This window comes from Salvia hispanica, chromosome 4 (genome assembly GCF_029641045.1).
Source record: "Salvia hispanica isolate PSC_SH4W2 chromosome 4, Shi_PSC_v1, whole genome shotgun sequence".
In the NCBI taxonomy this organism is placed as follows: Eukaryota; Viridiplantae; Streptophyta; class Magnoliopsida; order Lamiales; family Lamiaceae; genus Salvia; species Salvia hispanica.
In genome coordinates this window covers 36,869,859-36,893,170 of record NC_142695.1, presented here as the reverse complement: position 1 = coordinate 36,893,170, position 23,312 = coordinate 36,869,859, and the positions used below count along the sequence as shown (strand labels likewise).

General features: G+C 34.9%; 4 protein-coding genes across 7 annotated transcripts; 1 reads left to right on the top strand and 3 right to left on the bottom strand.

Moving 5' to 3' along the window:
• Positions 1-630: 630 nt before the first annotated feature.
• Positions 631-4,984, bottom strand: CPL4 (C-terminal domain phosphatase-like 4). Its single transcript, XM_048094964.2, has 8 exons — positions 4,803-4,984; positions 3,178-3,359; positions 2,894-3,044; positions 2,521-2,704; positions 2,061-2,350; positions 1,763-1,951; positions 1,640-1,678; positions 631-1,185 (listed from the first exon to the last, which is right to left on the bottom strand). Exons 2-8 carry the CDS (start codon positions 3,357-3,359, stop codon positions 880-882), a joined length of 1,341 nt encoding a protein of 446 aa, XP_047950921.1. The 5' UTR covers positions 4,803-4,984; the 3' UTR covers positions 631-879.
• Positions 4,985-6,452: 1,468 nt separating this feature from the next.
• Positions 6,453-9,894, bottom strand: LOC125192332 (uncharacterized). 3 transcript variants are annotated; one of them, XM_048089873.2, is made up of 8 exons: positions 9,023-9,892; positions 8,829-8,961; positions 8,686-8,760; positions 8,459-8,600; positions 8,323-8,392; positions 7,921-7,986; positions 7,419-7,541; positions 6,453-6,718 (listed from the first exon to the last, which is right to left on the bottom strand). In XM_048089873.2, exons 1-8 carry the CDS (start codon positions 9,702-9,704, stop codon positions 6,546-6,548), a joined length of 1,464 nt encoding a protein of 487 aa, XP_047945830.1. In that variant the 5' UTR covers positions 9,705-9,892; the 3' UTR covers positions 6,453-6,545. The 3 variants fall into 3 exon arrangements, with proteins under 3 accessions (XP_047945830.1, XP_047945831.1, XP_088912454.1); XM_048089874.2 differs by having other exon boundaries at positions 8,829-8,931; positions 9,023-9,891; XM_089056328.1 differs by lacking the exon at positions 7,419-7,541 and having other exon boundaries at positions 9,023-9,894.
• Positions 9,895-14,933: 5,039 nt separating this feature from the next.
• On the top strand, positions 14,934-16,951 carry LOC148928575 (BTB/POZ domain-containing protein At2g24240-like). Its single transcript, XM_089056476.1, has one exon. The coding sequence runs from the start codon at positions 15,373-15,375 to the stop codon at positions 16,702-16,704; it is 1,332 nt and encodes a 443-aa protein (XP_088912602.1). The 5' UTR covers positions 14,934-15,372; the 3' UTR covers positions 16,705-16,951.
• A 648-nt stretch (positions 16,952-17,599) lies between these two features.
• LOC148928574 (OTU-like cysteine protease family protein) lies at positions 17,600-21,587 on the bottom strand. 2 transcript variants are annotated; one of them, XM_089056477.1, is made up of 9 exons: positions 21,323-21,587; positions 20,938-21,010; positions 20,779-20,824; positions 20,042-20,150; positions 18,745-18,836; positions 18,586-18,648; positions 18,180-18,298; positions 17,868-17,943; positions 17,600-17,790 (listed from the first exon to the last, which is right to left on the bottom strand). In XM_089056477.1, exons 2-9 carry the CDS (start codon positions 21,000-21,002, stop codon positions 17,734-17,736), a joined length of 627 nt encoding a protein of 208 aa, XP_088912603.1. In that variant the 5' UTR covers positions 21,003-21,010; positions 21,323-21,587; the 3' UTR covers positions 17,600-17,733. The 2 variants fall into 2 exon arrangements, with proteins under 2 accessions (XP_088912603.1, XP_088912604.1); XM_089056478.1 differs by lacking the exon at positions 21,323-21,587 and adding an exon at positions 21,263-21,285.
• Positions 21,588-23,312: the final 1,725 nt, after the last annotated feature.

Here is a 23,312-nt window from a genome sequence, read left to right as displayed (position 1 = left end):
TAATGCCAATGTATCAATATGATGTACCACGCCTACGTGTCGAAAATAAGCTCGAGCTGTTATGCTGTCAATTACCTACTAGTCTAGTAGTACGAGAATTTCATAATCAAAGTTCAATACTCTTCCCATCCAAAAAGAAATAGACTAAGTTTAACACTATTCACCAAAATTAGATTAAGTCTAAATATAGCAAGTTTTTAATAAATAATAATCTTATGCATCATTTATAATCTGGATCTGCAATCCACTAATACTCATTCCACTATCTTCCCCTCCCCTCTTTAATTTTTTCCTATCTTTCTTTTACTTTACCAATTGTACATTAAAACTCATGTCATTTATAATTTTGTCTATTTTTTATGAACGGAGTAAGTATTATTCCTGTGAAAGTAAGATGGCAGTTGAAAATGAAATTTGTATTAATGAAATGAAATTAAAATAATCATATTTCTCAATGATTATCAATCAGTTGCTTATATTTAATTCCAAAATCATATGATGGAATCTTGATTTTATTCGGATATATAACTACTTCTCCACAAACTGTTGGCATGATTAAGGGTTTTCATAATATCGACTATTGTTGTATTGCAATTTGTATTGAAATAGATGTATTTGCACACTTTAGTATGATCAAGAAAGATAAGACCAACCTGCAATTTCACCATCCATATGGATAGTACAGAATCTTGAGTCGAATGCTATGACTTGATCTCTATTGACATTACAAAATCATCACCAAATCTTTGCTAATGTAAATCAAACTGTGTTAGCCATTTCAAACTATTGCTCTTTGAACACTAGGTCGGTCTATTCTAACATACAGTATATACAAGTAGGTTAGAAAACAAAGCATAGGCTAGATACGAAGAAGCCCATCTATCGTTTCGACTTAACAGAGAAGTTTTCCTCAGGCTGCTTTCTCCACAAAAAGTTGGAAGCCTCGATCCACCCCGGATTGACCAGGAACTTGTTCTCCCTCGCGGCCCAGCGCGATTTATCTGTCCCAGCATCCCCAGACACCACGTGTGTGACAGACGGATCAACTTCAGTCGAGCAAGTAGCTCCCAGTTGCTCTGCTATTTTCCACAAGTGATGATGCTCAGCTGTGAAGTTGGTCGGGAAAACATGTGTGAAGACTATTTTGCAATCCTTCAAAACTTCCTTTCGAATGGTTTTTAGCACCTGCGAGTAAAGTATGAAATATGATAATCTCATATATCAGGTAGAACATCTGAATGTCAAGCTAGCAACCTCTTGTTTTCATCACCTCAAAAGGTGAGATAAAAGCAGCTAAAGCTTACTGAATGAATAAGCAGATCATCACATAAGACTACGTAGTATTTCATCGATTAGAGGAAGATGCGAACAAAATGATTTGGATATTGCCTAATTAAAACATCAGCTCTGTCAGGCCCACTTCAGCTATTTTATGTGTCAAACATTCCATTGATTCTATAGATAAGCTCGGTTGATGTAGATAAAACAGGCTTGGCTTTCTTGAACCGATGACCTAAAAGGAGCCCATTCTACTTTCCTTTATTTGCTTATTGTGTTTGCATGTAACGGATAAATCTTAGTGTAAAATACTAAAATGTAAAAAGAACAGAGCCTTCTCAGCCATTCAAAAAAGATGTACCTGTCTCACATCTCGGTCCTCTATATTATCCTTGCCGCCCTGAAAGGAAAAATAGAATATTAACGAATGGAGCTTAAAAATTAACCAGTTATAAGTTCAACTTTAGTGAATATGAGGAGATACCTTGTCAAAGAACAAACAGTGTACTTGCTGAAGCACCTTTAAAACAGTGGCCAGAGCCCCCTCGGTCTCACTTTCATCAGTTTTTAGTAGAGAAAGAGACTTATGGCTAAATCCAAAGTTCTTACAACTTGAGGCAAAAAAGTGATATCGGTCCATCAATATCAAATTCTCCTTGTTCTCTTTCCATACCTAAAACACAGTTTAGGGAAATCTACAATCATGTGCTAGCAAACAACATATTTGACATGGATTCAACAAGTAAAAGAAGTTACAGCAAGATTAAAATTAAAGTATTTACCGCTTGTGTGTCATCAAGGATGAGGACTACGCTTTCTCGCCCCAAAACAATATCAAGACCCTTTTGATATTTCTGCGTGCAATCACCTTGTGCAATTATTCTTGAATGGAAGTATTTATTTCCAGGGTCAAGTAGATCCGCCATTGCCAAAGCATAGGGACGTTCACCCATGGTATATATGTACATCTCAAACAAGTTACTAGCTTCTTCCAGGAAAGTGTGCACAAATGGCCTCAACTTAGTCATCATGTGCATCCTGTCTAGTCTGAACAGACTGGTCTTCAAGGTATCTAATTATTATTATAAAACTGTTGAGTCGAGGAAATACCATACATATAGTAGAATTGAAAACTGAAGAGATAAGTAAAGTCAAGGCCCCGTCATAAAATTAGGAAGTAAAATCACGCTCAGCGCTAGTTACGAGACCAGGTAACATAGAATATCTTAAGAAGAAAAGTACCAGGCAGAGAATCTCTTTGGTTGATCAAATATGTTTCGTCCTCTTTAATATCAGTTAGCCGAGCTGAATTGAGTAGTGTGTGATCTAAATCAAGGACCAAATAAAGCTTTTTTCTATGACAAAGCAAATCCTTGAAATCTTTGTCTCGTAATCGAGCCATTTCATCATTAGCAATCCTCAGATTCTGCATGGAGAATAATAATTTCATAAGATTTAAGCTTACAATTGCAATAACTTTACATCTATATTCTCAGCTATTCGGTTATCAAAAAGAATGTAGGCTAATATTGATAAGATCTTCCATGTCATTCATGTATAAGAAGCAAAAATATAACTAAGATGTAACAAAAATAAACAATATGTTCCAGAATACCTCATTAATGTATTTAAGCGAAATGGCAGAATCATCATCTACAAGTTTCCCACATTTCATACACAATCCACCATAAGAACCAGGATGTGTACAGATTTCCTCCTGTGGATTTAATGTGCCCGAGTATAACTCCACTTTCTGCCTTTTAACTCTACAAAAAGGCAACATAAATGGTGTCAGTGTTGGTGAGGTGATTTTGCAAGTTTAGAGACTAAAATTAAATATTTGCAGAACATTTTGGATACAAGTCTCCACCAGTATGTGGACAAGAGTATTAAGTACACCTCTCATGATCCAAGTCCAATTCACTTCTGTCACCACTGTCTTCAGCACTACTCTCCTCTTCTTCTGCACCTTCTTCAGAATTTCCTGATAAATCAGAAGCAGCATCCAGCTCCGCATCAAGAATTGCTGCGAAGTCATCGCTGCTTGAAGAGTGTATTGGTGAGTCTTCTGCTAAACTCATCTGTCGTGACATCCAGAAAATTTTTGACTAACAACTTCTACCTCACAAATTCTATCTTCTAACCCAGTTAAAATGCTGTGACGCAGTTTCACAGAGGGCTCCATCAACTTTACAGAAAAAGTAATAATAACAATAACATTCATCCTATCAACCATCTCATGGCATCAGCTGAACACAGTGTAGTGATTCTCTAGGAACATACCTTCCATTATTAACCGTCAATGAAAAACCAAACCACATGCAAAAAAAAGTGATCTCAAAAGGCAGAGGAATATACATGTGAATTAGTACTCTATGATGGTTTTCACAATTTAATTTCTATCAGCAGATATTGTGACTCAGTTACATGAAGAGCTCGATCAAAAGTAACAATAATAAACATTTGTCCCATTGGCTTCGAAATATCTCCTGCAGAAATTCTATGCTATAACTAAATCACGTGTATTTTTCCATTGTACGTATTGTTAAACATACTCAAACAATTAGGTTATACTCTTCAACTTTCTGATTTTTGAAACAATTTTAAGCATTTCATGAACCAGCAATTGCATGAAGTTTGTCTGCTACACAGTGTAGTAAACTATGAAAATACGTTATGAATTGCGAAATGATTTCAATATACATTACATACACACACGCAAGGAAATTGGAGTTGGGAGTAACATATGAATCAGAAATTTAAGAGTATGGCTTGGACAATGATGCACGTATGAAGATGTAAGAATTAATTCATTAATGTGTCCCAATTTATTGGTTAACGGTTTATTAACTTAAAGCACAAAAGCTATTAAGAAATATTTAAGCCCATTCCATTCTTTGATAAACGGGCTGAATAACTGTAACAGTGATTCATTCTCTAACAGGAACATGTGGTGTCAGAGCATGGCAGTGTGAAATCTCAGATTCACGATGAATTTTAATTTCTCATTTATTGTGTGCATGATTCTTGTATGCATCCAATTTTAGTGTAAGGGTTTATTCAACTATTGAAAGAGAAATCTGGATGTTATTAGGAGTTAAAGATGGATGGAGAGTAGAAATCTATGCATAGAACAAAGTCATCAACAAAGTACCACATAAATTCTGAGAACAAAATAATACTCCAATTGCTGGCAAGACTAATAACTAAACGGAACAAGCACCAATTGCTGGCAAGACTAGAAAATTTCTGCGCACTTTAAACTGCGAAACAAAAATAGAACTACTAAATAAAGAGTATAGCTTGAAATAAAAGTAACAAACAAAAGATTCCTAAACATACTCAAACGTGGAAAAGATAAACTAAGAGAAAAACTTGAATATCTCGCAGCGAAAGGCAGGAACAAGATGCATCAGATGCTATTGTTGATCAACCAAATTCGCATGAATAATTGGGAATCGACATGACAGAAATTTGACGAATCCATTTAATTTAGAATTGGCCTTGAGAAATTGGGATTATACCTTATTCTCCGGCGGCTTCCACGTCCGCCAATTAAGTTTGTCTGCCGTTTTTCATCCGCCTCGCCGCTTTGGTTCCACGTCGCAGTGTTCAGCTGGATTGCGGCGTGTCAGGGATGATGGCTGTTAATAGGCATAGACATTAGAAGAGAGAATTGGGGTAGAATCGGATGATTGAGTGAATAGAGTCCCTTTAAATAGGGTACAAAACTAATTTTGTATATATGCTAAAGATACCATCTATTTATCCACGAGTATTGGATATTGTCTCTATAAATTTAATTTATTATCTTTAATTTGTTTAATTTTTATCCTATAACTTAATTCCACCCTTAATAATTAAAATCAAATCGATCTCAAACTATTTAATTATTCCAAAATAATGAAAACTACCTTAGTTCCAAAAATTGTTAAAATTACTAAGATGCAAGAGTATTTGTAAAACTTATTAATACAGATTTGTCATTGGTCGATAGAGTATATAAAATTGATAGTGAAAATAATTTTCTAAAATTTCAAGATATGACAATTGGTACAATTATTATCTAATGCTTAAAATGGTAATGTTTTTATGTGTGAAATTAAATATTTTACTACTATTATTATAATTTTTAAAATTTTTAGCTCTGATTTACTTAAATTTCTAGTGTCATCACTGCCCTTGATGTGTGTAATTAATTCTTTCCTTTCTAACAGTTGCGTACGGATATATGGAATAGATACGATGATTGCTGAAACGGATATTGCTCCCCCCGAACCATAGAACAGTGACTTGTACTATATTGAACCCAAATAAGCTACGACCATGTTGCCAGAAAATTACCCTAGTATACAAAATATTACTTCCTTATGTCTCATAAAAATATGCATTTTTAGTGAATATGCACTTTTGATTTGAGCAACATTTTAATTCACGATTGATAAAATAAGACGGATTTAGAAAGACAAAATTATTAAAGTATTGTAAGTTGAGAATTGATCACACCTGATTAAAGAGGAAATAGTTACAAAATTAGAAAGTATATACTCTTAAGGGACGGACTAAAAAAAAGAGTGCATACTCTCGCGAGAGATAGGGAGTACTCCACATTAAAAGTTTGGTGTTTTCATTTGTGTTTTAATTAATACTAGAAAGAGTATCACTCCTACCTCCTCTATTTGGCTCGATGTTCCAGTTTAACGATCTACTCCCTATGTCCCTGAAATTTTGTCACACGTCCGTTCCACAAAATTTGTCACATTTTACTTTTTAGTACCATTTTTTATTGTACACCGCATATTCCATTACCTCATTTCACTCACATTTTATTATAAAACTAATAGATAAAAGTATGACTCACATTCCCATAAGTTTTTCAACTCACTTTTCAATACATTTCTTAAAACATGTGCCCGATCAAAATGTGATACTCCCTCTGTCCCACCAAAGATGCCCCACTTTTCTTTTCGGTTTGTCCCAATCAAGATGACTCATTACTAAAAATAAAAACACATTTATCTCTACTTTATTTCTCTCTCTTACTTTACTCTTTCTACTTATACACAAAATAAAGGTACATAAATTCTCGTGTTGCCCAAGGAAGGGGTTATCTTCCTTGGGACAGAGAGTAAAATTTATGGGACGGAGGAGTAGTTTAATCCCAATCCATATGATGAACATAATTGTCGACATTATTTTTGTGTATTGATAACCGGGCAATTGATAGGCTCTTGTTTGTTCTGAGAGTGAAAATTACTCAAATAATGTCAATACACTTTTTTTAGTTTTTCTGTATTTTGTATTGTTGGTCTATGACTTACTAGGGTCGAGTTCGACCCTTGGCAAGAAGAATCTTGACAGTTGATGGCTTCGTCTTGGGCCCACCCCTCTTCGATCAACGACTGCTGATAGTGCTTGAACGCCACAAACAACATGAATACTGTATACCAAATCATAAGATGAAGTGATGAATATTTCATTTTATGAGTAACTGCAAATTTAATGGTGTACATAATAATAAGCAATCAAGCATAATTCTTGTTCACACTATTTACCATATCTTAATGGAGTACATAATAGTAATAAGCAATCAAGCATAATTTTTGTCCACACTAGTTACCATATCTTATTGGTCCACTTACTTTATAGTCTCTCTTTTACTTATATTATTAGTACGTAAAATTAATGATTCTCTTCTATTTTTGGACAAATAAGGTCTCAAGACTCAACTAAATTACTCTGGTCTCCTATAAAAAGACTAAAATCCAAAGTTAATCTTGTATACATTTGTTCAAAAAAAACTTTTTGATCTTACACATTAAGCTTTTGAGCGAATGTACGTGATTAATTTGTGGACTTCAGTCTATTACTACAGTATAAATTATAATTCATCCGTTATGCATTAGTATAATCATTTCTCTTTTCTACTTTTTTTTCACACACTTATTTTCTATTCATTTATTATATCATTATCCATCTACTCAATACATTAAACATTATTTTTTAATTTTCGTGTTGAAAATAAACGTGTCATTAAGAAGAGACGGAGGGAGTTACTTACTTCTTAACAACCACAGACAGATCTTGAAGCTATTGAAATGAGAGAGATGAATACAATGAAAAATGGAATGAATAAGTACCTGCCCAAATTCGGGCGACGAGGGAGGATAAGTTCCACACAAGAGCAAAGATGGCAAATCCCACTGCTTTCTTGTGAGAACATGATGCCCATGCATCTCCAAATCGTTTTATCCAAAATGTACCTTCAAGTTCAATCATATTTACACACTCAATTCTTCCACTAATTTTGGTTTCTGACTTTCTTCAATGTGGATTAACGAAATTAATCATAAATAAGTGGTCCCATTCACCACCCACCACATTCAATTTTTAACTCCTTTAATTATTTGTTACTACTATTCTATAGTACATAATTACAATAAGTTTAAAACCTCCAAACATTTTCAATGTGGTCCAAAAATTATCTTTCTTTTTATGTATCTCAATCCAAAAAAGCAAAAAGAATATATTCGTGTGTATCCACCTTAATGTAATGCATAGATTTATAATTCCCAAAAATTATGAGGGGAATATGTAGTTATAAATTACAGTACATAGAATTCAGAGATAATGTGTTTTTACCGTATGCAGTAATCTGATAGGAGTACGCTGAGCAGATTTTAGGCACTGTAAATACTCCAATAAAGCCTGCGCCAGCCCGTACACCCATAAAATAAATCAAATTAATTATTCAATGCCCATTTATTTTTTATAATGGACTCATAATTTCTACTAGTAGTATCAATTATTCATAAAAAAAATTAAGTTTGAATCCTCTCAATCATAATAACCTAATCTATCATAGATCTCACAAAAAAGTATTCATAATGGGCTGTTGATATGCTATAAAGAAACATGTCAACATCACTTTGCATGTGATCTCAAAATAATGATACCTAAGCTCTTTATTTAAATTATGGAGTACTAAAACAGGAAAGGAAGGAAATAAAGAGAATAAAGAATATCTCAAAATAAAAAACTGACCTAATTTGGCCGTTGTCCACACAGTAATGGAGCTTCCACACCTTGCCAAAATGAACAGCAGAAGTGCCAACTGCAGAGGAGACAAAGCTTGTCATTTTTCGACTGAATTTCATTTCATTTCACAGACACATTATACCTTCATCGTGGTGGAAGGGTCGCCTGAGAAAAGGGCTCTCAATTTGAGAAGAAACTCATTTATAAATGGCAGAAGCATTTTCATCACCCAAACTGCTTCCTCTTCACCAATAACACAATCTTCACTTCCACTCTCTGATCCTCTGCCACATTTTCATTCCAAACCCTTCATTTTTTCCCATATACTAATTGCTACTAATAATTAAGGTCAAGTATTTTACTAATTACCTGCTAATAAGGGATCTGAAAAGGAAAATTGCAGCTAAGTACACAAGTCCCAAGTAGGATAGCACAGAGATGAAGCTGAAGAAAATTCGGTGTCAGTTTTTCATCTCCTAATCAGAAAATAATTAATTAAATCCAAATTAAACCTGATGTTTAGCTCCTTTGTGTATGAAGATGATATGATAGCAAATGTTCCAATCCCAAAAACAAATGCAGATTTTGATATGTCTCTCCACATTACTAGGTGGACTGATTTCAACCACCCAATAAAAATATTAACTGCAAACAATTAAAATACACACACATAATTGATAATAACAACTGGCTTCAATGAACTCACCAAAACTTTGTAGTTTGCTGCTTCTTCTTGGACAATTTTGTGAATCTCGAAATGGATCAAATGGGGCATGATTTGCATCAGGAGGAGGCTGCTTTGTGGCAATTGATTTTTGATTTCTCACAACCGATTTCTTCTCCTCAATCACAATTTTCTTGTGCTTAATCTTTTCTACATTTTCAACTTCAATTTCCTTATCTTCATCGAAATCTGGCTCATCTCCGCCATTGATTTCGGGCGTAATAGCAGACTTGATCTCCTCACAATCCTCATCAGATCTCGGCTTGCTCTCTCTGTCAGATTTCTCTACAACAGACGCTCTAGGTTTCACCTCAACAGAGTCGGATTTCGCCTTCCTCAAACTCGATTTCCTGATCGAAACGGGGCTTTTCAATTCGTTGATCTGCTCATCCAAATTCGTGCTCACTTCAGATCTCAGACCCGCAATCTTAACTGGACTCGCATCATTACTCTCGGATTTCCAAGTTTTCCTCTTCCCGTTAGGGCTCTGTTTGGGAATTGCATCTCTGCAAATCTCAATCTCGGCAGTTTGAGTGGTGTGTGCAGAATTCTCATTGAAAACTTTGATGCCGCCTTTGACTTGATCGATTTTCATTCTGCTCTCCCAAACAGAGCCTGCTTTCGGGGCGCTGCCTCTTCTTCTGCCGCCGCCACCTAAATCCATTGATTCTTTACTCCTCGTGTTGTTGAACCAGATATCTCATGAATGGGATTGTAGCTTCAAGCTCAAGAAATTTCAGCTGCTGTAAAGATGAAAGATTATTCCCGTTTGTGTTTTCCCTTTCCGCAAAGAAATAGAACCATCAATTTTTATTGACGACAAGTCTACTGCTACATGATTTTAATGATTTTGTTCTTCTCCTACATTCTTATTCATTTACTCCTCGGATATTCAGTAATTCATTAAATAACATTTATTCATTTTTTAGTCGACTTTTGTAAATATTTAGACATGGATTTACTAACAAAAAGGCTGTTGTCAAACATTATTTCAATTTTTGACACCGTCTCTCTGTATAAAATAAAATTAGGACTATATAGTGGTGGGGTGAAAATTGAGAATGAAATAGAATGTATAATTTAATATTCATTTGCCACTCTTCGTTTTACGAGGCACACAAAAATTTCATGTGCTACTGTCTAATAATTTGTTGATATAATAATGATATTAATAATAATAATTAAAAAAAATTGTCGATAAAATATAATTTGTAAAGATGTAATAAGATTTTTGCACCAGTAACTCTTAGTTGGTTGAATTATAAGAATTTGATCAAATAATTTTTTTACTAATTAATTATTTTAATATATACAGAATCTAATATTTTTAAAAAAATATGAAGGAAATTTTATCAAAAAAGATAGTGAAAAGAGAGTCTTATTTGTATATAGGAGTAGTATTAGTTTTATAAACAAATGTAAAAGTAAGATTAGTTAACTAACAAAATGAAATTAAAATTTTAACGTGGGACAAATAAAATAGACAATCAGGATTCCTATAATGATACGGAAGAAATATTTAACGTTTATTTTCCAGATCGTGACTATAATTTCTAAACTTACAGAATAAGCTATTTCCACATAGTCCATATGTGAAATAATAATAACAAAAATTATTAATATTGTGACGTTTATTCTTAATTGTGTCTGTGGGCCATTTTATTAATGTTGGCCCAAGTCAAGTAGGCTAAACATTGTTTCTAACTGTTTAGGACTCGTTTGATAAAAAAGATGGGATATGAGAAGATATGTAAAACAAGATAACAAATACGGACTTTATGTCAAGATATGCAAAGATATGATTTTTTTCTGTTGTTATTTGATAGAAAAGAAATTATCTAAATTTGTATTGTATATTAAATAACATGGCTTAACTTGACAAATTGGTGAGATACATAAACAAGGTTAATGTTATAATTTTGGTAAGATTAGATAGGGTCCTGGTCTTGTATTGGGTTTTGAGTTAAGCTTAACTATGACATCAAACAATTAGAAATGTCCATATATAATTCTCTATCTTGGTATTACTAACTTATCAAACATGCCCTTTATGTGTATAATAAGGCCGCTATGGGATTAACTCGAACCCAATTGTTGACGTTTTTTTTCACTGGATTTAAATAACTATTGAGCTTCAAAATTGAAATTTTGTTTGATTATCAATTAAAGTAGCATTAGTCGAAACATATGTTCAGCTTGTGCGAGTTTATTTTTCACATTTTTTCTTTGATTATTTTATTAAAGTAGTTAATCCCTCCATTCCCTCGTGGTTGAGGCGAAACTTTTCAACGTATAATTTAAATCACATTTAAAAAAAAACTATAAAGTGTAAGCCTACACAAATCACATTTGGTGTATTAAATAGTGTCAGGTGAAGGTTGTGGTGCGGAAGACGACCCCACCGTCAGTGTACGAGGATTGTAAAATTCCATTACATTCGACTTGTAGCCAATTCCATGACAATTTTTGCCTCTGCACTTAGTGCAATACCTACATCACTCACCTTCGACTTTGACCCACAACAAATTCTCCGCTTAAGATCTCATACTGTATAGTGTATTTTATGTATGGGTGAATGGTTATATGTGTCTTAAGATCTCATACTATATTGTGTATTTTATATATGGGTGAATGCCTGAATGGTTGTATGTGTCTTAAGATCTCTTACCGTATAGTGTGTTTTATGTATGGGTAATGGTTGTATGTGTCTCATTGATAATCTTCTTCTCTATTTAGAGATCTCTCATTATGATCTTTGACAACACTGATGCCAACAAAAACTTTGAAATATGCCGCTTTAAAGAGAAAAAGAAAAGCTTCTAAGAGCATCAATAACGCAGGTGGGCCGGACCACACTTGGCTCCCGCCCCGCAGCCTGCGCGTTGGAGAATGGAGGGGACGGGGCTGGGCCGTGCCTGGGGACTAGCCTGCAGTCTGAGGTCGGGCCTGGTTGTGGTCCGACCCGGCGTTGGAGTCTCCCGGGACGGGCCTAGTCGGTGTTCGGCCTAGGGTTATGGGTTCGGGCCGGACTCGAACCCCTAATTGATTTTTTTTTCAAAATTTTTCCTTTTATATACCATTTGTTCAACATTTTTCCACCAATTTCTCACTTTAGGACTTGTAATATTTTTAGGACTTGAAATTTTTATTTTCTAGGATTTGTAATTTTATTTTATAGGATTTGTAATTTTTTATTTCTAGGGTTTGTAATATTTTATTTTCGACTGAACAATGAATTTTTCGTGTTTTAATTGACCAACACTTTCTATTTTACGAGTAAAATACCTTATAATTGTGAATAGTGCAATTTAATAATAGTTGAGGCCTAGATGGGACCTACAAGGTTATAGGAGTTATGACTTGGTCTAGAAAATTAGGAATGATAATGTGGAGAGGACTTAGGGTCTGGATCATAGCTGAGGTTAATTATGCTATAAGACAAAATAAGATTACAAAAAATTGGCTCGGAGATAATTGCATATTCCTTTTACTGGATAGGGAAGATAGGATGCATTAAAATGACAATCCCTCTTAAAATAACATCATACCACCATTCCTAGCCAATCGTTTGTACATATAGACGAATAATCAGCTGTCATGTGGCAGTCATAAAAAATTCGCAAGGGTAAATTTACGCGGACTGCAACATTCAATACTCTAGACTGCAATATCCAATACTCTAAACTGCAAGATGACGCGGACTGCAATATCCAATACACTAGACAACAATCTATAGATTGTTGTAGATTGCTGTCTAGCGTTTATACTATTACAGTCTAGCATATATAATATTGCAGTCTAGCGTGGTGTTACAGTGTCATTTTAAGAGTGTTGTCATTTTAATGTATCTCTAGGGAAGATATATAAAGCAAACCAGATTACAACACATATGACCATCTAAATCAATATGTGATAGAGTAGTTAGCAGCACTATTAATTTCTCTTAGCTTATACTCCTATTAATTTCTCTTCTTCTTTTTTTCCTTGATGGGTGTCAGACAAATGTGAAAACTAGAATAATATACTTGGGAACCTGACTCTTTCTTTTATAGAAGGGTTGACTATGATTCATTGTGCTAGCATAGCAATTAAATTCTATCGTGATATACTATCAGTGATATTTTTAATTTTTTTCATTCAAACATCAATCTTTAAGCAGAGTTTGTGGACCTAGTAATTAGTGTAGTGCAACAAATGTTAAATCATTATTGATTCATTAATTTAAAACCTTGGTTTCTGGTATTAGTTAATTATCTCATTTGTTGTGCAAATCGCCGGCCGAAGTCAATTCTGTACAACTTGTTTTATAAATTCAATTTTTTGTGGGGCTACCTAAGTTGGGATCTGCTCCCACTACACCAGTTTGAAATTTAAATTTAGTGGAACACAGATTAGATTATGTAACAAAATTATGAAGCAATTAGCATTATTAAATTCAACAAAGTTGTGGACATCGATGAATACTCTAGAACCCTTTGATTTATGTTGCAGACAGTAAAGTTTTCCCTTTAGCTTTATATCTTAAATCTTGAAATTCTGTTTGAAAGATGTACAAACATCTATTGTTGGAAATATTACACATTTTGTATTTGATATCGTACTAACTAAAATTAGTAGTAGCTCTTTGGGACATCAAACCAAATTGTTTTAGGTATATATCATCATTATCATCTTGGATTATAGAATAGCTTAAGACATAAGGCTTTTGTTAGTTAGGTTATGATGATTTCATCAAGTTTAAGTTTAATCATTTCTATCTCTTTATGGTGTCACCTCTCTACATCCAACTCAATCTCTTAATTATGTGCCGGAACTATCATTAATTAAACCATTTTCTATTACTACTATTTTTAGCGGTTAAGAAGAGTTGGAATATCACATTCCATGTGACACGGTAGTAAAACAAAATAAGTACATTGAAATGTAATGGTACGTATATGGATTATAAGATTCAATACCTAGGTTACAGTAGATATGTACCTGGATCTTTTAAAACTCTAGATAATATTAATAATAATAATGATTGAATATAGAGTATATAATATCTAGGATGGTTACTCAGCATTAGAGTTGACAATTTTATTTTTGTTTATTTAGTTGAGCATTAATAGAAAGGCTTCTTAACATGGAGATGTGATGTGCCATCAACATGTTAACAAATTAAGAGGTTTGTGTCACACCTAATAAATTGAATGACACTTTTCTTTTTTCCATAGTACTATAATTCACTATTTATAAATCACTTATATGACAATTTATTCATACAAGTGTGAAAATCAACAGGATAACACTGTGCTTAATGTAAAGGGAGTACTGTTTTGTGACAATACACAATATTCAAATCACTACACAAAAGATTAATACAAAAATTTATTAAGGGTCTTGCTACATCAATTTTTCCATGAACTGTCCAATTCGCCAAAACACGTGTGTATCACACGTTAATGATTTGGAAACACACAATTTTGCTGAACAGAGTTATAAGATATAAAAAGATAATAAGTTAGTATTACTATAAATGTAGAAATAGAAATTAAAAAGATTTCCAAAATATTACGTTAAATGCCAACCGGTCAGCTCAAATCCCTAACTTCAAGTAAACTTCAATCTATGGAGTATTATATAGTAGCATTAAATTCTATAGACATAATTAAAAAAAATAGCAGATACTAATAATTTATTTTCCTAATAAAGCGTGAAGTATTTATGATAAACGACCTAATTGTATAAGAGCTGACTTGATTGACTTAACCAAAACTCACGTAACCCCTTCGTACCCTACACCGTTGATTCAGTCCTCAAAGATCCAACGGCCACAAACTAAAGAAGAAGAAACTAGTGCTCCACCATTTTCAGATCATTTGATTTTTATAAAAACTATTTTTGTTCAAATCCCATAATTCTACACCTCAATCCTCTCTTTTCCAAGTTCCTCGAAATCAAAAGAAATTCTCATCTCTCTCCAAATTTTCCCCCAGATTTCCCGAGATCTTTCGTTTTCTGGTCGTTTTTCTCCTTCTTCCTCAGTTAATGCGATGGAACTGATTGAGTTTCAATCATGTTTTGATTGCGTTTTCCTAAAATCATCGGATATAATAGTAAATGTTTGATTTCCAACGATTCGTCATCTCTGATTGATGCCAGTACGCGCTTTCCTCCAACTGTTTATGCGCGATCGTTATTACCAGAATCAATTCGATGTTCAATTAAAGATCTCTCGTGATTAAACGAGTTTTCAAATTTTTGAATTCGTATTCCCTTCCCCCTTTGATTGAAAAATCATCGATTTTTCATCACAAAACCGTTTCTACAGTCTTCTTCCATTTGATTCGATGGGAGTTCAGAAGGACAGAGTGAAGTTCAACGTAGGCGGCAGGCGCTTCGAGACGACGGCGACGACGCTGGCAATCGCGGGGCGGAATTCCCTCTTCGGCGCCATGTTTGATGAGAATTGGGATCTGGACCCCACCGCCGCCGCCGACGAGCACTTCATCGACCGGAATCCGGACTGCTTCGCCGTCCTCCTCGACCTCCTCCGGACAGGGGAGCTCTACATCCCCCCAAACATCCCGGAGCGCCTCCTCCACCGCGAGGCCCTCTTCTACGGCCTCTCCGACCACCTCCGCGCCGCCAAATGGGGCCAATTCGACGGCAACACCCTCCGCCTCTCCCGCTCCATCCCGGGCCGGGCCCCAGGCGACGGTACCGCCATCCGGGCCGGCCCGGATGGCGGGTGCTGCGTCGCCCACGGGAGCATGGTCCATGTCTACGACTGGGCCATGGAGGAGCACCCACCAATGAATCTTGATTACCAGAGGGTAAACGACGCCGTTTGGGTGGACTCCAACAGCATCGTTTTGAGCGCCTGCGAGAGGCTAGGGAGGGATGATGGTGGGATGGGATTGTTCAATGCCTCTACTGGTGAATTGAAATACAAATTCCACGTCACTCATGATGATCAAGTGAAGAGCTTCACCGGTGGAGCGTTGAGCTTGAATTATTCTGATTTTAGGCTGTTTGCTAGTTGCAGAGGTAGGAGCAATGAGTATGGTGTTGGTGTCTGGGATCAGGTGACCGGGAAGCAAGTCGACTTCTTCTACGAGCCCCCGGGGTGGTCCTTGGGCGAGGCCGACAAGCTGCAGTGGCTGCACGGCGCCAATTGCTTGATGGTGGCTACCTTGTTTCCTAGGAAGGACAATTGCTACATTAGTTTGTTGGACTTTAGGGACAAGGAGAGGATGGTGTGGGCGTGGTCGGATGCAGGGGCGCCCGTGGGGGACGAGCGTAGGGTGAGGGACGCCATAGCTATGGAGGAGTGTGGCTCTATATGCGTGGTGAATGAGTATGAGGATCTAGGGTTCATGGACTTGAGGAGATCTGGGGGTGCGATGAGGTGGAGATCGAGGAGCCGGCTCATGAAGGGGAATATGCCAGATGAGCCGTGCTACCCTAAGCTCGCCCTGCACCAGGGGCAGCTGTTCTCGTCTATGAACGACACCATATCCGTCTTCTGTGGGCCCGATTGGGTGCTCACTTCACGGCTGAGGAACGGTTACGGTGGCTCCATTTGTGACTTCTCGATTGGGGGAGATAGGCTCTTTGCATTGCATAGTGAGGAGAATGTGTTTGATGTGTGGGAGACTAGGCCTCCTCCAATTATGTGATTCTTGAATTTGACTTAGTTTTATCTTGGTTTAGATTTTACTTTTTCATATATCAGTTGGTTATAGAAGGGAAAAATGAGTGTATAGATCTAACAAGTCATATATGGAGTATATGATTGGATTGTCTTTGATGCTACTGAATGATGTTTGTGTTTACATATGCAACAGTTGATTTAGGTCTTGGTAGATGATGTTGTTGATATTTAAATGGGACCAATTCTATCTATTAGTATTTCTCTATTGATTATTCTGATTGTTTCTATGGGACCATCAAAAGTGACAAGGCCAAGCTTCTTTTGAACAAAGAGGGTTGGTTCAGCAACAGCAATCTTTTTTTCTTTTACTTTAATTTTTTATCTTTTACTTTAGTAAAGATGATTCCTTATAGTATTGGATACTGTAATATTTTGTGGAATAAAACACCTCCCAAGCATGTGAGCAGTTAGAACTGCTACTTGGCATTAGGTCCAAAGCTTTGGTGTGTTTTTGTTTGAGTCTCAATTGCATTTAGTTGCTTTGACTTTCAACATAAAATTAAGTGTAAAAAGAGATCAAATTTCTAAGTGTGAGCAGAGGGACATCTCATGGTTGACGCATCTACAAGACTGTATTCGTTTCTGGAAACTTTAAAAAAAATTCACCAAACAATACAAGAGAATGGAAAATAATTCTTATTCCAACCACTATTTCCATCTCCCACCAAACAAACTGCTCATCTACGCCACGTCTACCTTTTCTTATTCTTTTTTTAGTAGAATAGAGAATATGTAATGATTCACACTCAGCACATCCACCTTAATTAAATCAACATGCTAATTGTGAATAAGAAACACCCTAATACAGGATTAATAGAACCCGATATACTGTAATTAAACAAATTGTATGGTAGTAGGGGTAAAAGTAACACTATTATGGAAATCATTAAACGAGTTTCTTCAATATAATTTAACAACATACCATACCGTTTATTTGTTTGATAGGGATTTTTTCCAAAGTGTTACAACAACAAATTCGAGAGAATGAAGGCCCTCATTTGAATTCCTGGAAGTTGACGTGTCCCGTCGCTTGGGCATGCTCGACCGCCTCCTGCATCATCGAAAGTCAAGCCCTGTTCTGTGTCGTCTACAATTCAAGAAACGAAGAAACCAAGATCATATTCATACCTTCTGCCCCTTAACTCCAATTTGGCACACACCACATCGCAGAGTGAAGTTTGCAGTATCTGTATAGCTCCTCTTCCTCCATTTTACCAAAAACATAAAAGGATATAAACATTTAGAATTGGTTGCAACCTTGGCCAAAATGAAGACATAAATATCATAGTACTAATTAACCCCTCTCATTAAAAAAAAAAAAGCACTTTGAACCTAACATAAATAGTAAACGTGATAGCGGTGGAGAGAAGGGCATAGAATCAGCAGACGAGAAAAGTAAACGAGAAAAGTAAACGATGCTATTTCGGATATTTTTTTCACCTCTGCTGGTCTTGTACAAGATTAAGGGCGAGTCTCTCAACTACACCCACACTTCGGTCACTCTGCACTGCGAATATTGTCTGGTCAAATTCCTCCGGAGCTCCTTCAGAGGGTGACATCTGTTAAAATATACATCTCTCAGTTCAAAATTACACATAAATATTTGTTGAAAATCAGATTCTCGAGACAAATCTCTGTATACTTTACTGCAACAGAAAAGGAAGCCCTACTTAATCAAATGTAATAACTCAAAATAAGTGAGACTGGACAAGAATTGCACCTTGAAAAGACAAATCAGCTAGAGTTAAAAACTCTTTAATAAGTTAATCACATATCTAAAGGCCTAAATGCATACTCATGAAAGCACAAATATCTTTAGGAAAAATGGAAGAGAGATAAAACATACGGCTAGAGCATCATAATGGAGGCCATCGTATATAAGCATTGCTCTTTCCCCAAAGTTCTTTCCCTGAAACAATTCAAATGAATGAATGGTTAAGAATCCCACCCAGGACATATTTCAAAAGAATGAAACTAGATCGGACTCCTAGCTGCCAGCACTTACTTGCCCATACAAATCACATCTAGTGGTTTGTATATCATAAGCCGCTATCTCTCGTCCATAATAATCAGCCAATATTGCAAGCTCAATAGCACCTATTAACCAAGAAAAAGATCAGACCTTGATGAACGTACTCCACTGCTTTATATTTTTCTTTGCGTGTGAGGAATACCAATCACTCGTCACACATCTTATCACTAAGCTGCAAGGCATTTGTGTGTGTCTAAAGAAGGTATGTTTCTAATATGTTATATAAAGAGTGTATATCCAGATAGGGGCAAGAAAAGTTTCTACATACTTTGAGCAACAATTTCAAATAAACAAGTGTTCCCACTCTTGACTGATTGCAACAAAAAGGCATCAATACGTCCTAACCAGCAATAGATAAGGCTGTTATACATACATAAATAAGCATAAAGACATAAACCATACTGGACAAAATTTAAGGGGCATGAAGAGATTACATTAGGAGCTCCGTCAGGATTAAAGGGATAAAACACACAGTCTCAGCAATGTCTTAAGACCTCCACTAACCCCATATAGCTATTCTGTCAAAGCTTCTGAGTATTACTAGTAATATTTACCATGTGTTTGATTTATAGATTTATAAGATAATGATAAGACTTCAACAAAACAAAAATCAATGAAAAACATCAGACTGTTATAGGTAACAAGGAATTCAACAGAAGTAGTTAGGCTCTTAAAATCATGTACAGTTCTTCGTTAGGAGATTCACATAGTTAGACTTAACTGAATCATTTTTTAATGTCTGAAATTCCAGCAGCTAAACTACAAATGTCATCTTTTGCCAACCACAACTGCCAATAATTGTCACAATTCCTTATTCCTATTTTTAATGTTCACAGAATCAATATTCTAAAAGCTGGCCCAAACTCTCATTAAATGCCATCTGACAGTTTCATAAGGATCGGTTCTTGACTTATATGTATATTGCCTTGTGGAGAGACAAGGAAAACATGAAATGACTGAACATTTATCCCACAACAAGAAGAACAAAAAATGTATGACTCACTATTAGCAGAAAGGCAGTTCAACAACTTAAAACCAACATGGCTACAAAAGCGCATGACAGCACTGCAAGACAACAGAAAACCTACCAGAGTTGATTGTATAGGCAACATACAAAATACTAACACATGGCATACACTTCCTAAGTAGGGAAACATATGGAATGTGAACCCAATACAATACATAACCCAAAGTATAAAATTCTGTGCAATTCAGATGTGAATCATGTGATACAAAGACCCAACTAAGAATCCTCAAAGCACCAACTAACCTCCCCACTTTTCTGGGTTTAAAATCCAGGCACAGTATTCTTCATTAGTCTTTCCAAGAAACGCTTCGGAATACTTCTCTGGATCACTGGAAACTGTCGCTGCTATAACCTTCACCATTTCAAAATCACAATTGTCATAAATAAAGAAAGAAATAAACCAAAAAGAACCAAAGAATTAACATTGTACATACTCAATGTTCACTACATGTGTTGTGATGCATTGTATAGTTTAGAAGTCAACAATGGCCAGTTCAAGTACAAATTGTATAATTTCAATACAATAAATTAAGTTAGCCACACCAATGTCACTCTCGTACCATAGGTAATTAACTTAATAGTATTCATTAGACAATCAAGATTTAAAGATCATGATTCTGAAAAGGATAGTAACAATATTTGTAAAACATACCTATTATTGGTTGCCTATTTTACAATGTGTTTAACTATAAAGAGGATTGATTTAGGAGCATGAATTTCATAATGCAATCCTTCCAAAAGTATCCGGCCATGTGAAAGTCATGATATAATTTGATTTCCTCTAAAATCCCATCCCACCTGTTAAATGGCAACTAGAACTAGCACATTCGACTATGAATACGTGCAACTTACAAAGGGAAAAAAATCAAAAATCAGGTAACAGGTTTCAGAATCTAAATTTCCCTTCCTAAAAAGCAGAAAGGATCACATAGTTAAGAAATCCTATATTTGCAAACATAGAATGTAATCTAATTCGCGACCTGTCTCAGCTCGGAAGCCTTGTTTCTGTCGTGATCCATGACATAACTGCAATATGAATTCCAAAACTCAGTTATTCCATATAAAAGCATGTGACCGCCATAAAACCAAACCAAATGAAATCATGCCATCAAATACAAGTCATTAGAACTCCAGCTTACCCTACTGCATTGAAGAGGCAACTATTATCAGAAGCGATAACTCTCCTAACAACGATGCCTTCCATTTTAAAGCCTGAAACGAAAAATCTCTAAATCAACCCTCAATTCAATTTTTAGGTACAAAGCATCCACGATAAATCTGGAAATGACAAATTTTTGCCACCGAGAACGATACGTGCTAAATGAAGTAAATTAACCGGAAAATTTGAAAAGGATCAAAGAGAGAAAATCAAGAAACCATGGATTCCCAACCCATTAGTTCTTTAATCCAATAACTCATAAAGAACAGTAGAAATTAACAAAAAAAGAAATCATAAGAACTAACAATTAAGCTCCAATTGATCAAGATAAACTCAGGAAAAAAACGAATTGACAAAATGGGCACCTAATAGATTTTGCAGAAGATGGGGGCGAGCTGGTTGCGTTGGAATCGAATGTTGCGTGGAGTCTGCAAAAGCATATAAAGGTAAAGGGGCAACTCTGGCAAGAATGATGAATAATGCAACGGTTTTATAATGGAATGACAGCCATCGTTATGCAACGGTTTTTGGAGTATCCAATTAATGATACCGGAAAAGGGGAAAAGGGGAAGAATATTTTCAATTATCTCAGTGCAGCTATAGATTGATTTCTTGCTCATATTTTAATTCAGCTCAAATGATTTTCTAACCATTTAAAGCTTACTACTCTTGTATGTATATTGAGTAAAAATAAAAGAATATATTTATCGAAATATAATGCAATTAATAAACAAACGTGTTACGTCAGCCACTATCAATTTTCGATTATATCATACGTGTATAAAACTTATCTTTTAATCATGTTCACATCAACATCGTTTTATTTTACTACTTTTTTTTCTTTTCCCTAAGTCTCATAAAGTGACCTTGTTTTAAGGTATCATTAAAAGTCTTCATTTTATATACATATGAAGTCATTAAAATTTCATAATTTAATACTCTCTTTTTTTTATAAAAATAAGAATTTTAGAAATACCATAAATTTTAATGTAAAATTGGTAACATAAAAGAGATTGAAAGAAAATGTAACCGAAGTATTATCAATAGAAAATGGAAAACAGAGTTCATCAAAGAAATTGACTAATCACGTGAGACAAATCAAAATGAAAAAAATATTTGTTTTAATGGGACATAACAAGTATTCTATTATTGAATTTGATTAAACTTCGTTCAAATAAATATCCATTTTATATTTCCACTTTGATTTAAAGAAAATTATAATTAGGAGTACCTAAAATATCAAATTTGAAACAATGAGTGTTCATACTAATATAATGATATCGAGAGTCATGTGTGGACTAAGGTCCAAAAAGAAGGTGAAGAGATGATAAGGATCAAAGTCAAAGTTGAGATACAGTACTAAGTCTAATTTCTACTATCTCTTTCCTCTGAATTAGGAGCAAACATAGATAAGATAGTCCAATGGTAGTATAGAGTCCACTATCCGTCTGTAGAGCTAATATAATAAGATGGTGTTCGGTTTCAAAGATAAAATAATACTAAGATAATTTTAGGATTAAATTGTGGGATTGAATTTCATGAACCAAACACATTATAAATTTAATCCCGGATACAGTCTTGCAAAACGAACATCCTCTAATATAACTGCAGTCCTGAAGATGTGATTAGCATATTCTGAATGTCAATTTCTCCAACAAGTGATCAAATGCGGGTGAGCATAAATAAACACTATCCTTAATTGCATAGATAACTTTTGAAGGAATCCGGATACATGGACTTCAAGTTCTCATATGGGTCTTTTTAATATATGTTTTATTATCAGTGTTTAATCAAATTTTGAAACAAACAAATTTTATTTCTTTTTTATTAGTTTAATACTCCTCCGTCCTGTAAAAACATGAGCTTTTGGAATAATATAAAAATTAATGCACAATTAGTAAAGTACGAGACAGAAGAAAAATTATAATTAAAGTAGTGTTAATGGATAGTGATATCACATTAGTGTGTAATGGTAAGGCATAGTGATATAAGTTCTAAATAAATTGATATATATATATATATAGGGATGTATTCATATCCTTTTTTGGTTTTATGTTCTATTATCCTTTTTAATCTTGGTCATTCAATTTAAAGATCTTATGGCCATAAATAATGCCACATGTAATTAATTAAAATGCTTAAAAAAATCGTGTAGGGTGTTTTAGGAATTCACAATGGAGTTAGTTATGGAAACTTGCTTGATTTTCTCTTCACAATATACTTCATCGATTTTTTTCATGGAATTAGCAGAATCTTTCTTCTCTCTCCAAAAAATCTTTCTGTATCAATACATCACTGAGGAATTAATAAGATTGGATGCATCGTAAATCTGGAGAAATTCGTGAATCAAAAGAA

What these genes read in the sequence shown, in the direction of transcription:
- CPL4 (XM_048094964.2), bottom strand. Translation starts at nt 3,359, where the DNA reads ATGAGTTTAGCAGAAGACTCACCAATACACTCTTCAAGCAGCGATGAC. An exon ending in TCCTTGATGACACACAAGCG is followed by an intron (nt 1,952 to 2,060) that starts GTAAATACTTTA and finishes ACTGTGTTTTAG; the next exon opens with GTATGGAAAGAGAACAAGGA. An exon ending in ACTGTTTGTTCTTTGACAAG is followed by an intron (nt 1,679 to 1,762) that starts GTATCTCCTCAT and finishes TTTTCCTTTCAG; the next exon opens with GGCGGCAAGGATAATATAGA.
- LOC125192332 (XM_048089873.2), bottom strand. Translation starts at nt 9,704, where the DNA reads ATGGATTTAGGTGGCGGCGGCAGAAGAAGAGGCAGCGCCCCGAAAGCA. An exon ending in ACCCTTCCACCACGATGAAG is followed by an intron (nt 8,393 to 8,458) that starts GTATAATGTGTC and finishes TCTCCTCTGCAG; the next exon opens with TTGGCACTTCTGCTGTTCAT. An exon ending in GTGGACAACGGCCAAATTAG is followed by an intron (nt 7,987 to 8,322) that starts GTCAGTTTTTTA and finishes GGGCTGGCGCAG; the next exon opens with GCTTTATTGGAGTATTTACA.
- LOC148928575 (XM_089056476.1), top strand. Translation starts at nt 15,373, where the DNA reads ATGGGAGTTCAGAAGGACAGAGTGAAGTTCAACGTAGGCGGCAGGCGC.
- LOC148928574 (XM_089056477.1), bottom strand. Translation starts at nt 21,002, where the DNA reads ATGGAAGGCATCGTTGTTAGGAGAGTTATCGCTTCTGATAATAGTTGC. An exon ending in TCCATTATGATGCTCTAGCC is followed by an intron (nt 18,299 to 18,585) that starts GTATGTTTTATC and finishes ATATTTTAACAG; the next exon opens with ATGTCACCCTCTGAAGGAGC. An exon ending in TTGGAGTTAAGGGGCAGAAG is followed by an intron (nt 17,791 to 17,867) that starts GTATGAATATGA and finishes TCGATGATGCAG; the next exon opens with GAGGCGGTCGAGCATGCCCA.